The sequence below is a fragment of the Rhinoderma darwinii genome, chromosome 3, assembly GCF_050947455.1.
Source record: "Rhinoderma darwinii isolate aRhiDar2 chromosome 3, aRhiDar2.hap1, whole genome shotgun sequence".
Lineage (NCBI taxonomy): Eukaryota > Metazoa > Chordata > Amphibia > Anura > Rhinodermatidae > Rhinoderma > Rhinoderma darwinii.
In genome coordinates, this window is record NC_134689.1 from 308,516,011 (window position 1) to 308,529,761 (window position 13,751).

Sequence of the window (13,751 nt, forward strand, 5' to 3'; positions counted from 1 at the left end):
AAGGCAATTGCAGAAATTGGCATGTACTGAAATAAACATATTTTTAGATATGCCCCTAAGAAGATGCATATCAACAATAAATCGGAAAAGCTACAAGGATGTAAAATTCGGTCGACATACAGAAACATTACTCCAAATATACAGTGAACAATTGAATGAAATGATGTTGATTTTGATAGCAATACAATTCGTTAAAGCCTTAAGTACGTAGTTATATTAAAACCAACTATTTGTAATAAAATATTTTAATGTATCACAGAAAACAAGTAAGTAATAAATGATAAAGATAAGTTTATTATAACATTTTTCTCAGACAGGGTATCTGGTGCTTATCTTAGCAGCTATGGACAACTTTTTTGCAAAATGTCTTCATTTATATTTTTACATCTGTTAAAAATATTTTTGTTATTGGTTTTTATTAAAAATTGTGTATCACTTTCGTTCTGCAGCCTGCTTGTATTACAATACATAGCAGGCTGCAGAATCCCTTTTACAGTGAAATACGACATACAGCTATCTGACTATCTCATGCTCCAGCGGCATCTGTGATGTCCTGAATGCCGAGCTAAGCTGAAGCATGATCAAATCAAAGTTTGTCAACACAAATACATGCAAAAGATAAAATAAAAAAATGTCACCAAAGGTGTCCATACCTATTTGAGTGGATCTGTCAACTTAATATGCTGCTCTTGGTAAGGGCTGCATATTACAGGAGCATGTCCGTTCTGGTATTAGCCAAAACAGCAAAAAAAATATTGTGCCATTTGGCAAATAGGAATGGTCAAAGAAAACACCAGACTCCTAAATATGAGTCCGGTGTATTCATGAAGAGAGCACTGTCCTCATGAATACACCGGACTCATAACTAGGAGTTTGGTGTATGCTTTGATTGCTCATATTAGGCAAACAGCACAATTTGTTTTGGGCCGATTCGGCTATTAGGAGAAAGGACATGTAATATAAAACCCTTACTTAGTGCAGTATATTGAGGTGACAGATCCACTTTAAAGTACATAACTATATTGAACCACTAGATTATACTATGCTGCAGGTATAAAAAGGTAAAAACTGAGATGAATAGATGTGTATCTGTATTAGTATGACAACATCATACACTATAGTGTATATCCCAATAAAGGGAAACATTACATATTTTTTACTTATGTACCTTAAGACGTCACGTGGGGATTCGGTATACCAAATTTCATATGGGTGTTGGAGCCTTAAATATCAATATTCAAGCTGTCCCTATATCTCCCTGAGATGCACCCTGTGAAGTTACTGGAGGTGCCACCTTGAAAAGGACGCCACTGCTCTTTAAAGGGGTATTCTGGTTACAACAAGTTACCCCCTATCCGTAGGGTAAGGGGTAACTTGCTGATCGGTGTGTGTCAGATAGCTCGGACCCCCACCGTTTATGAGAATGGGGAGCCCGAAGTTGCCCGAATCCCAGGTTTGAGCCGAGCGGCAGGTCGCTCATGCACACTTCCATTCCATTCATTCTCTATGGCAGCGCCCGAAAAAGCCGAACACTGCAGTCGACTATCTACGGATAGGAGGTAACTTGTTGTAACTGGAATATCCCTTTAAGTACTAGACTCTAAATCTCTTCCTAAGTAACCTTAATAGTTACTCCGTGTGTGTTCCCAATACATGCCGTTCAACAGGGTACTTTTAAGGTAGCAAACTAAGAAAGGGTTGTAGTCATCCAGATGTGCCATATTTGTGGTTTGATGTGGAACCATCTGATATTGGCATATATACCAAAATAATAGGCTCCTTTTAGAAAGAGCATCCATTTAAGTCTTTTCAAAGGGTGTTGTATAAAAATTAAGGTACCTCCTATTCTGATCGGCCTAGAGGCACCACATTCTCTTTGCTGTGACTTATTATTTGCTCTTTATTGTTTAGAATTTAGATATTTTGAGGTGTTCTTTTTTTATTTGATTTGGATCTAATTCATTTGATTTTTTTTATGTAATAATACCTATTCTGTGCCTTTCTGTTGTTTTATAGCATACAGAATGTTGCTGACCCACTATACTGTGGACATAGATGATAGGTGGGCTGCACTGCTTTAACCCCTCTGTTTGCTAGGATGACAACTTACTATTTAGATGATTAATGGGCCTCCGAGCATTCTCAAGCAGGACATCCTCTGTGACCTTGGCTCATCTGTTTAAAGAAGTCTCAGTGTTCATAATGCCTATGCAGATTGGATTGCAGCTCAACTGTACGCAAAATAACCTTATAAAAAACCGCTAAAATATCAAATAAAAGGAGAAAAATTGATTTGTCATAACTGCCATAAATTGTCCATTTAGGATCATATAGTAACTTAAATACTGACCTTTAGATTATGACATACTTCTGATTTTAGGAGACATTTATGCTAGTTGTGTCATCATGAGTCACATAACACACCAACAAGTAAACCAGGACTCTCATTTCTTATAGACATGAATATGACTTTCAATGTCTTTCTGCTTTTTTACAATCTATTCAGAATAGGTTGTAAAGGGCTTTTATTGTACAATAAATAAAGTAAGTGTATTAATCTGTATAATTATGTTAGGCTGTAGCATTTTATTAGCTTGTCTGTGTGTTTCAAATTATCTTCGTTTTTTACCTCAGAATTAGCCATCATTCAACTGCTGTATCTATCTAGTTCATTTATAGCAAAATCATAATAGGTATTTAGCCAATTAGTATTTTTCTTTCATTCACTGAACATTGTGTGGCCATTAAATAAAATAATAGCGCACTTCATCATAGCAATTTGCGCGCATTTGACTTCCCTGTATTGCTAGAGCCTTTTAATATACAACAATGATGTATGTTGATCAAATCAAAACTTATACCCACATGAATAAACATAGGGGTTAATAGCACATGGCTGGTCTGTACAAATCCCCAAATCCCCGGGTTGTACATGTCCTTAATACGGTACCCCTAGGCTATGTTCACATGGCGCATTTCTCACACGGATCCTGAACCTCCCGAATCCGCTAAGTGGACATAGCCATAGAAGTCTGTCGACCTATACTGTACCTCAATATGCCTTCAATTCATACGCACGCATGAAGTGTTTTTTTTTCTCTTGGAGTCATAAGGCCTTACAAAGCATGGCAGGGAGACAAAAGAACCATGGATTACACCATTAGCACAATTTTCGAGATTTACAAACTGCAAGTTCACAAATCTATTTATTTTGCAGGGAGAGGGTGTAGTGTTTACACAATTCAGTTTTATTGTTTTTTGTTTGACGTACACAATGTCCCATACTGTGTGCATCATTGTTGACAGCATACCCCCTGTTTACACAGGAAGATGTGCTACCGACAACAATAATATTTACTGCCGCATAAAAGATGTGATCAGCCTACAAACAAGCGTGCCGTTCCCCTCATCATCGGTCCGTGTGAAAGGGCCTTTACGGCGGTTCTGTAGAAAGCATACAGCCTACAAAGAGGCTGATTCACTAAATGAACCTATGACCTGTTACCACTTTTTACTCAATGAAAAAATAATAGGTGTGTGTAGATCAGAGCCTTAACACATTTCCTACTGCCAATTTGTATTAGTTCTGAAGGAATTCCATTCTACCATACTTCTCATATTAAACCTCTCTGCAGTCACGTGACCCATAAGCATATGATTGTCGTTAAATGGTGCCTAAATTCTCAAGTGACTTTTCGAAGTTGTCATATCTGTGTAAATGAGAAATAACACTATTTCTGGTCATTATATGACATGCATTGCACATTTTTTAGCAGTTTTTACCACTGCAGGCTACACTATAATTCACAGTTGACTCTGAGCTAGTGGGCGGAGCCTAATGAATATCATTTCTTCTATACACAGCACACATAGATAAGGGCAATCCTGCTCGCCTATCTTTATCTATAACAAATATAGAAGATGCAGCAGCATGGAGGAGATTATACAACAGTAATGAGCAGAGTAGCTTAGAATGTAGCACTTACCAGGAAGCTGAAGCAGGTCTGTGTCCTTCTTTATTTCTTTCTTACTCTACTCCTACTCCCCGCTCCCCTCACTCGCTGTTCTCCTACTCCTTATTCCTTCTTCCTCCTCCCCTCTCCATAGACTTGTATTGGCAGCATGTCTGTGTATTTCTCTTTCTGCTCCCTCCTCTTGCTCATCCTTCCCTATAGTCAATCAAGAGAGACATCCGCACTTTCTGCAGTCTGTCAATTCTGCACTGTAACCACAGACTGACTTTTCTTGTTATCAGGGGACGGACAGCAGATTACAGGAAGAGAGACACCTAGTGTCAGTGACTACAAACAGAATTTGCATGGATACAATTTTTAACAGTAACTAAATTACAACGTTGATATACATCAGGTATACCAATAGATTGGATGAATTTGTTTAAAAACTTAGTTTCCCTTCTGATGTAGTAAAAGGATCTCATCTCCGGGGTTTTCCATATTCATATATTCCTTTTAAAGTATCCTTATGCTATCTTCTGATAGTACATGTTAGGGCATACTTTTAGAAGCCCTGATATAGAACACTGGTTAAGAAAACTGATTTTCAAATACCCTATTAGGGAATTCTAAGTTAATAGTGGGGAATCCTCTGGTCAGTCCCTCAACTATTAGCCAGAGCATAGAGCAGCTACAAAATGTGTCTCTCGCTCTGAAGTACCCGGAACAGTCATGCATTATTTGATTTCAATGGTAACTATATAATGCTTCCTTTCTCCTACAGGCAAACTGAATGCTTGCTGCCAGGTTTACCCACATATTACAGCTCATGGTGTCCCTGTGATCAATTTATCATCAGGGTATCTTTACCAAAAGGAATTGCCTAAAATGGAAACCCTTTTAATGTATTGTATAGCCATATTTCCGTTTCTTGAGCTGGGAGCTGACAATATTTTTTTATGCGTATGAATAGTTGCTCAATAGTAAGCAACACTCTTGAATGAAATAACAGCACTCTCTAGTAATGTTGCGTTTAGGGAACCGGACCTTGTTCACACTGTCACAACTAATGATGAAGAAAGGTATGGTTGAAAGAGCGCATACAGTATAGCGCCAAGAGGATAAAAGCTCTTATCATTGCGGCGCTGTATGCAACTATTCCTTTCTTCTTAGTTAGTTGTGACAGTGTGAACTAGGTAGGTCAGGGAGGACCTAAAACAGCAAAAACGAACACAGTCAGAACTTCCTATTGTTTAAGAACCATGTACCGTATTTCTGAATGCATGGAACTTACTTTGAGAATTTTTAATAAAACCTCACCCTAATTGCAATGATACTAGAGAGAGGTGTGATTTTCTTCTAGATTATTAGTGTGGGTTTTTCCCTCTCTATGATCACCTCCCCGCAGCCCAACACAGTTAATATGAAAGCAACCCTGGCAACATGGACAACCAGGAGTGTCCGTTACAGGCTGTGGTGTCTGTTGGGAAACATTAGGAAAAAACATCCATTGCCTTACAAACAGTAAGCTCCAAAGTGATTCATTATCTTATTTATTACCTAAAGACATTTCTTCTATATATAATTATTATATACTGTGTATTTGATTAGAACTTAGAATCCAGAAAAAAAAAAGACGCAAGAAAAATTATATTAATATATTATGCTTTGCTTTTTCTTTTCTTCCAAAGACAGAAAACAAACATGAACCTATGAATGCTTTTAGGCAGGCATATTGTGTGCAGCAATGCATAACAAATTCTATTTGTGCAGTTTTATCATAGAATCTTTCTAGGAGGCTTCACAGTTGCATGAATATATTGAAGCACATAACAATAGCAGAGCAAGACCTCATTGCTTTATTGCTTAATTTTAAAGCAATGAAGACTAATTTTATTATATTCCCTTGTATCTGAGTATTAGCAAATCTCAAGTATTTAATTAGCCACACTATGCAAACATCTAACACATTAAATAAACAACCTCTTGAATCTTTGCCTTTGCTTAAATAGGCAAATAATGTCTAAACATGTGGTGCCGTGCCCATTATTGTTTCCTATTATCAATATACTAGCGGCAGAGAGATTTTTCTAGTAAACGGCATAACAATGAGCTCCCTATAACAATACTAATGTTAACAATACATTTATTTGCATTTAATATTGGTCTAATCTACACTGAAGACCTACATTGCCCATGTAAACTCATGAATCTAATTAAGCTCCACAAACATCCTAGTTGTAATTAATGAAGATGTCTTAAAATCCTAACCTAGGGAGTGACATCATTACATTGTCAGATTTGAAATAATACTGTCCTATAAATTCTGCTTATAATGCATTCATATTAAAGTGAATGCATCTGGCAGTGCACAGACACACAGCGTGTTCTCGAGAGATCACGCTGTGACGTCACTCACTTCTGCAGCAGCATCGGCGTTTGCAGGTAAGTCGATGTAGCTACTTACCTGCAAACGCTGATGCTGCTGCAGAATCAACTGTAGCCTCTGGTGCCGATGTGTCCTCGCTCGTCCGACACGATGCAGGACCTGGGGCAGGAAGTGTGTGACGTCACAGCGTGATCTCTCGAGAACACGCTGTGTGTCTGCACTGCCAGAAGCTGGGTGGTAACGAAGAGAAGTGGATGATGCTGATTTGTCAGCATCATACACTTCTATTCACAACACCCAGCTAGTAAAAGAAGTAAAAACGCCCAGATGTACACACACAATACACGCCCAGTTGTACTTTAGAAAGCCTCATTTGCATAAATATAAAAATGGTCATAACGTGGCCAAAAATGCTCGTTTTTAAAAAAACAAAAAAACTTTACTCTTATCTACATTGCAGCGCCGATCTGCTGCAATAGGAGATAGGGGTTGCAAAATCTGGTGGCAGAGCCTCTTTAACCTAACCCTGATAACTTGCTACAGCGTAAGAACTTACCACTTAACGGAACAAAAGCCATTGAAAACCCATTGAAAAAGTCAAGTTAAGGTTTCTTGCCACTGTGTATTTAATGTGTTAAGTGTCAAGTTAAAGATTATTACATCTGTACCCCATAAAAAATATTAGTTAACAAAAAAGGATTTCCAAGTGAGAACCCTCATCTCTTTCCTATAGTAGAGAGCAACTAAAAAGTTATTTTCTTGCTCTGGAGGACCTGGCACACAGACAGTACATGAATTTCAATAAGAACCGTGTAATGCAAAATTTCCATTGGCGTAAGGACACACACATTGTAAACACGCACGGGATTTAATTGCAGAAAATCTGTAGCGTAGTCCAGAAGCAGCAGTGTAGAGGAAAAAATCCTCTGTTCTAAGCGCAGCTCGACCTCCTGGGATAACGTTTCATCTCATGTGACTGCTGCAGCCAATCACAGGCTGCAGCAGTCACATGGACTGCAGCGTCAACCCAAGAGGCCGGGCTACACTCAGAGCAGAAGGATGTGTCGCTATGACAATGGACAACGGGGTAAGTATGAACTTTTATTTTTCCTAGAACCATTTCCACAGCAGAGATGTGCGGTTTTTCGGGCCGGAATTCCCTGGGGCATCCAGGACGGATATGCTGTGTGCTTTCATGCAGCGTATCCGCCCTGTGTGGATTAACCCTTGTGGTTGCACTGCAGGGGAATTAAACTCTTGTTGCTGGATTCCCTTACAGAATACCGCTGATCTAGGGGTCACAGCAGATCACCTGGGGATCCCGGTAGCAGTACACATTGTGATCAGCTTATTGCCATGGGACCCTTCTAACAAAAAGGGACTTTCTAAAGTGGACAACCCCTTAAAAGCAAGAACTAATGTATAGCAAATTCTAGCTGTGTCAAAATGACGATGCATGTTACTCAAGTTCTTACTTTTAAACAAAGCAAATAGAGAAGTAGAATACGAGTAATAGTGTGTAGAAAACAAGTATCACCCTGTTACTTTATATTGTCGTTCTGTATCTTACTGATCTCTGATTCTTTTAAGTTTGCTTTATTGTTTAGCACCAGCCTTGGGGCTGTTCTATTACAAATAACTGTGTATTTCGGTCCTAGGGCAGAGGTTGGTGGCCGGACTGTTCTTTAATAAGCCAACGTGTAATGCTCACAATATGATGCCACAGAAACAAATAAGTAAATAATAGAAACACAGGGTATATAGGAACAAAGAAACATTTCTCCTGGACCATAGGTGTTTTTTGGTTTTTTTTGCCTCTGGAAAGGTTCTGTACAATTAGTTTTAATGCATTAGATGTAGATATGTTGTATAGATGCAAAAATCATATAAAATACAGTTAAAGGAAAACAAAGCAAAAATGCTATAACATATATACAATATATAAATGCAGTGCATGGTTTTTCATGTATGTGTGACTGAGAATTAAGTATTGATAAAGTACCAATGTACTGTTAGCGTATCACAGCATTAAAGTAAAAGAACAGAGATATTTATTTGCTTAAAGGGGCAACACCACTATTTTCTGCTAACTCAATATCCATTATTTAACCCATTGAATCCCTATGGTGGAAGTGAGATTCCTATTGCAGTCCATTATAGCCTACTGTTTTGGCCTTAAGGACCGAGCATTCTTTATAATTTGTTCATCGGCCCACTCCTAGAGCCATAACATCTTGATATTTACATCGACATAGCTGTATGATGATGTTTTTTTTACAGGATAAGTTGTATTGTTCAATAGCACCATTTTGGGGTCCATATAATTTATTTATTAACTTTTAGGGGACTGGGAACAGATAGCAATTCTGCCATTGTTTTTTTGTGTTTTAAATGCACAATGTTCCCCAAGTGAATTATATAACATTCCAACTTTGTTCTATGGGTTAGGAAAATGACGGCGATGTAAAAAATGTATACGTTTTTTTAGGTTAAAGCACTTTTTCACGCAAAAATATACCTTTGAAAGAAAATAATTTGTTTTTGTTTCGGCACATTTCAAGAGCCATTTTTATTTTTCCGTTAATGTAGCCGTAGGTGGGCTTTTTTATGTGGGAGAAGATTTAGTTTTTATTATTATCATTTTGGGGTTCATGGAACTTTTTCATTCGTTTTAATTTTTTGGGGGAAGGTTGAAGAAAAATGAATTACTTAGTTGTTTTTTGTGGTTTTTTTTTGCATGGTGTGCATTATGCGGATTAAATAATGCATTAAGTTTATTGTTTGGGTCATTACGAATGCTGCAATACCATGTATATGTATTTTTTTTTTTTATACTTTTTTTTTTTTTTAAAACAAACATTTTTATAGAAAAAAATACTTATTTTTTTATGTAAACACTTTTTTTGCTTCAATCAAAACATTTTTTAGTCCCACTAGGGGACTTCAGAATACAATCTTTTGATCGCTTCTATAATGCTTTGATATACTTAGTATACTAAATCATATTTGTCTTTTTAGTGGAAAACTGACAGGCAACCTATTAGGCTGTGCCTTTGGCCTTTGTTAAACCCCTGTCTACCATGTCAAGCCATCGACTGCCCATGTTCACGTTCGAGCCCCCTCCCTCTGTCAAACCACTTAAATGTCATGGTCAGAAGGATGTGCATGTATGAGATTCTGCAGCAACTAATTGCCGCAGATGATGTACATGCATGTGATTCTGTGTTCAGGGGTTTAAGACTTTGTCCCACAAGGGGCATTTATCACCTATCCACAGGTGATAAACGTCTGGTCACTGGGGGCCCCACCACTGGCACCGACCAATAGAACATGGGTCTCGAGCCCCCCGTTCCTCCTCACTGCGGTCAAATTTCAATGGAGCAGTGGTCACGAATGCACCCTTCAATTTCTCTGGGGGTGCTGAAAATATCTGAGTACAGCGGTTGTGCAGTGGGAAGGAACTGGGAGCTTGGGGCCCCTTTTAGTGATCGGCGGGGATCCCAGCGGTGGATAGGTGAAAAAAGTGGATTGATGATAAATGTCCTCTGTGGGACAACCCCTTTAAGCAAAATTGGATGACTTTTTCCTCTACCATCACTACACACAGATTCCGGCTAACAAGCATAAAAATAATCTATTAACTTCTGTTTTTATGTTAAAGGAACATTCCGGTCAAAAATAAAAAATCAGCCGCCACATCATGTTTATATGTGTTCCTTACTTTCACATTGTAAAGTCTTTATGCTTCCTGTTATATGCTGTTACAATATATTTTCTACCTTGCAGCATCAAGTGGCTGCCATCCTCCATGACTCAATTTTTTTCAGGCCAATAATTGAGTCAGCCTTATGTCAATGACATCTTCTAACATAGATATCAGAGGGCAGGTAAACTCAAATAAAATCCTCCCAGACTGGGAAAATGTAAAACTTGCAGTTAAAAACAATGTGCGATGGAGTCTGACTGACAGAAAAATGAGGTATTTATACATCTTTACATTATCAAGGGCCCAGAATCACTTGTGTCCTAAGAGTATCTTGCAGAGGAGTAGACATCATTGTAAAATCATGTGATCTATTTCCTATACTGATATTGAAAGGGATCAGGACAGCACTGCTCTGTTGTTATGGCCATCATTGGCATTAGTTGAGGTCTAATATGGGACACCAAGAGATATATGTAAGTAGAATTATTCAGGTAAATACAACTTTGGGGAATTAAAGAGCTTTGTGACTATGACCAACTGCTGAATTTATTTTTTTTTTTTACTAGATTGAGTCTTTAATTATTACTGTGACCTAATATTTAATTTGACCTTTCTATGTACTGTACTTATTTTATTTTGGTTCTCTTCACACATATGCAATGGGTGCCATCATTTTAAATTCATAAAAGTGGTTATCCAGTTTAGAAAACCCATTTTTATGTAGCCTATTAAAGAATTCTGAGTTATTATGGGGGGTCCTCTGTCCAGGATCCTTATCTCTTGACCAGAAAAGCAGAGAGTGGAGAGCGGTTACAGAGGACATTTAATGCTATGTTAGACATTTTGTGTTCTGTATTACAAAGGCAACCTAATTGATATGATTCGACACTGTGTAATACTTAGTTTCACCTACTAAGAAGTAAGGATTGTCCAAAGCGTAGAACCACTTCAACACTATTCAGGTTCTACAGAAGAATTATTAGATCGAAAAAGAATACCAAATAGATATATAGACCCACAAAACTTCCCTCAATGCGATAATAAAGAATATCCATTCAATATAGCAAAAACTACAAAATTATTTAAGACACAAAACAGTTGTACATACAATTTAAAAGCACCCATAAAAACACAATGTACATAAAATAGTACAGAAAAAGGATAGTGTATAATCGTAAGGCAGGATATATATGGTGGTATCATATGTCAAGATCACTCAATATCATAGCATATCTTGCATGTGTATATCCACTATATGTACATCAGTTACTCAACATAGAGCCATGGTAACACCTAATCAATGTCTAAAATAATCAATGTCTAGATTCAGACCATGCATCAAAAGGTGTTGGACAGTGTATGGGCAATTGCAATGGCTTATGGTGGGTGCGTTTCCTTTTGATGCATGGTCTGAATCTAGACATTAATTATTTTAGACATTGATTAGGTGTTACCTTGGCTCTATGTTGAGTGACTGATGTGAATATAGTGAATATACACATGAAAGGTATGGTATGATATTGAGTGATCTTGAGATATGATACCACCATATATATCCTGCCTTACGATTATACACTGTCCTTTTTTTGTACTATTTTATGTACATTGTGTTTTTATGGGTGCTTTTAAATTGTATGTACAACTGTTTTGTGTCTTAATAAAGAATTATTTTTTTTTTTGCTATATTGGATGGATATTCTTTATGTACAGAAGAATTGTCCTGCCCAACATTTATTATAATAGCAAGAATGGAATCTATCAAATGTTCTTTGTCAGCTTTCTGGTATAGAAAAGTCGCAAATGCATTAAAAGTCACAATTGGCCACTTTTAATGCATTTATGCCTCTTACGCCACTTTAGCATAAAGTGGACAAGGCTTATGGATGGCATGTGGCCTTACAGATTACCCTTTAATTTACACCAGAAACTGGAGTTAATTATAGGCAAAATCTACGCCAGTTTGTAGCTAATGTAGCTTTCGCTTTCTGGCGGGTGGACATCAGAAGATGCAACAAATTTATTAGGAAACATGCACCTCTTAATAAATTAGCCACATCTTACTCCTGCAGGCTTTATACTAAGATTGGCATTAGCAATTGGCATTATTGGCATACTGAGAGCTGTGTTCCCGAATGCAGAAGTTGCTGCATCTGCATTCGGGTATTGGCTAGAGAACTCTGTGATGTCAGTAATGATGTCATAGGGATTCCATGTGCAGAGGGACTTGGAGGGATGCAGAGAAGCCGCAATCTGCATCTACTTTGTATGTCTGGCTTTACAGATCACGAGTAAATGTGATTTAATGGGCTGGTACCATTACATCATTGTTATTAGTGATCTGTATATGGAGAGATCAGGGAACATATAAATGATGTGTTCCCTGCTAACCTGTGCCTCTATAGTAAAAAAAATAATTAATAATTAATACAGTAAAATGTAAATAAATAAAAATAAATAAATAAATGAGAAATAAAGGAATAAAAAAACTGGATAAAATTAGTGCACACCTCGCAAAAAAAGGGGAGCACATCTAATTTTGTGCCTTCACTAAAAAATCCCTGTACTTGGATTATTATCACCCATCTACAGATGCTGCGTCTATAGCTAAGGGAGATACTGTTCATTTAAAGCTTAAATAGTGTTTTTGCGACATCTTACATTACACAATGTACACATATTTTACATTGCTATGTGTGGGAGAATACATTTCTGGGCTACATTTAATTTATTAAACAAAGAACATTAAAACATAACATGAAAAAAATTCTTTCTGTTTCGGACCATTTTTCCCTGAGAAAAGACATACAAAATTTATTGATATCGGCTCCAATTTTAAAAGAGAAGAAAGCCCTATGTGTCCCTCAAAAAAAAAAAGAAGCTATTTTTTTGGGGTAAACTAAGAAATATAAACCAAACTAACCTCTAGAACACAGCATTCCAAAAGGTGAAATTTTGCTCTGGTTATGTAGGTCCCAAACACCCCATGTCATGAAAGGGTTAAATAAAATAATTAACACTTAGTATTGGGTAAATGCCATTTTATATGGAGCAATGATCGTGAGTATGGGGACAAAAGATCGTTATTTCTATCATTCGTCACCATACAGTTTGCATTATTTGGCAGCACATGCCCTTGTTTACATGTGGAGTTGTGCTGCCAACAAACCAAATCTCTGCATATGTAGACATTTTTGCCTTTCCAAAAATTTTTATGCAGTTTGAGCAGTGATGTGGATTACAATCATAAATATTTGAATTTCCACTTTAGTTGCCATGGTCCTGTTTTGAAGACAGGGGCATGGTTAAGGGGCTAGGTGCCAAAAGGGGGTGCCAATAAGCAACTTTGTCTTCACCAGGATATTTGGGAAGGGGGCAGCGAACTGAACCTCTGCCCCAGATGAGGCAAAATATAGCTACAGTTCTGTTAAACAGATGATTCCCATTGGTCAACATATGGTGCATATTGAATCTTTAAATATTAAAATTATGTAGATGTTACAAATCATGTTTGATCATTTTCTATCTCTTCTGTAGGTGGGAGGTCATACAATGTTGCCAATCCGCTGGATGCCTCCAGAAAGTATAATGTACAGAAAGTTTACCACAGAGAGTGACGTGTGGAGCTTTGGTGTTATCCTTTGGGAAATATTTACATATGGAAAACAACCATGGTTTCAACTCTCAAACACAGAGGTATAACGCA

General features: G+C 37.4%; 1 protein-coding gene across 6 annotated transcripts in view; it reads left to right on the forward strand.

Annotated features, from left to right (window-relative positions):
- The window catches only part of NTRK3 (neurotrophic receptor tyrosine kinase 3), a 629,741-nt gene that overhangs the window by 608,827 nt on the left and 7,163 nt on the right, over positions 1-13,751 (forward strand). For all 6 annotated transcript variants that reach the window (XM_075858200.1, XM_075858201.1, XM_075858199.1 and 3 more), the window contains one exon: positions 13,583-13,741. In XM_075858200.1, the coding sequence (XP_075714315.1) occupies positions 13,583-13,741 (159 nt within the window). The remainder of the gene's footprint in view (positions 1-13,582; positions 13,742-13,751) is intronic.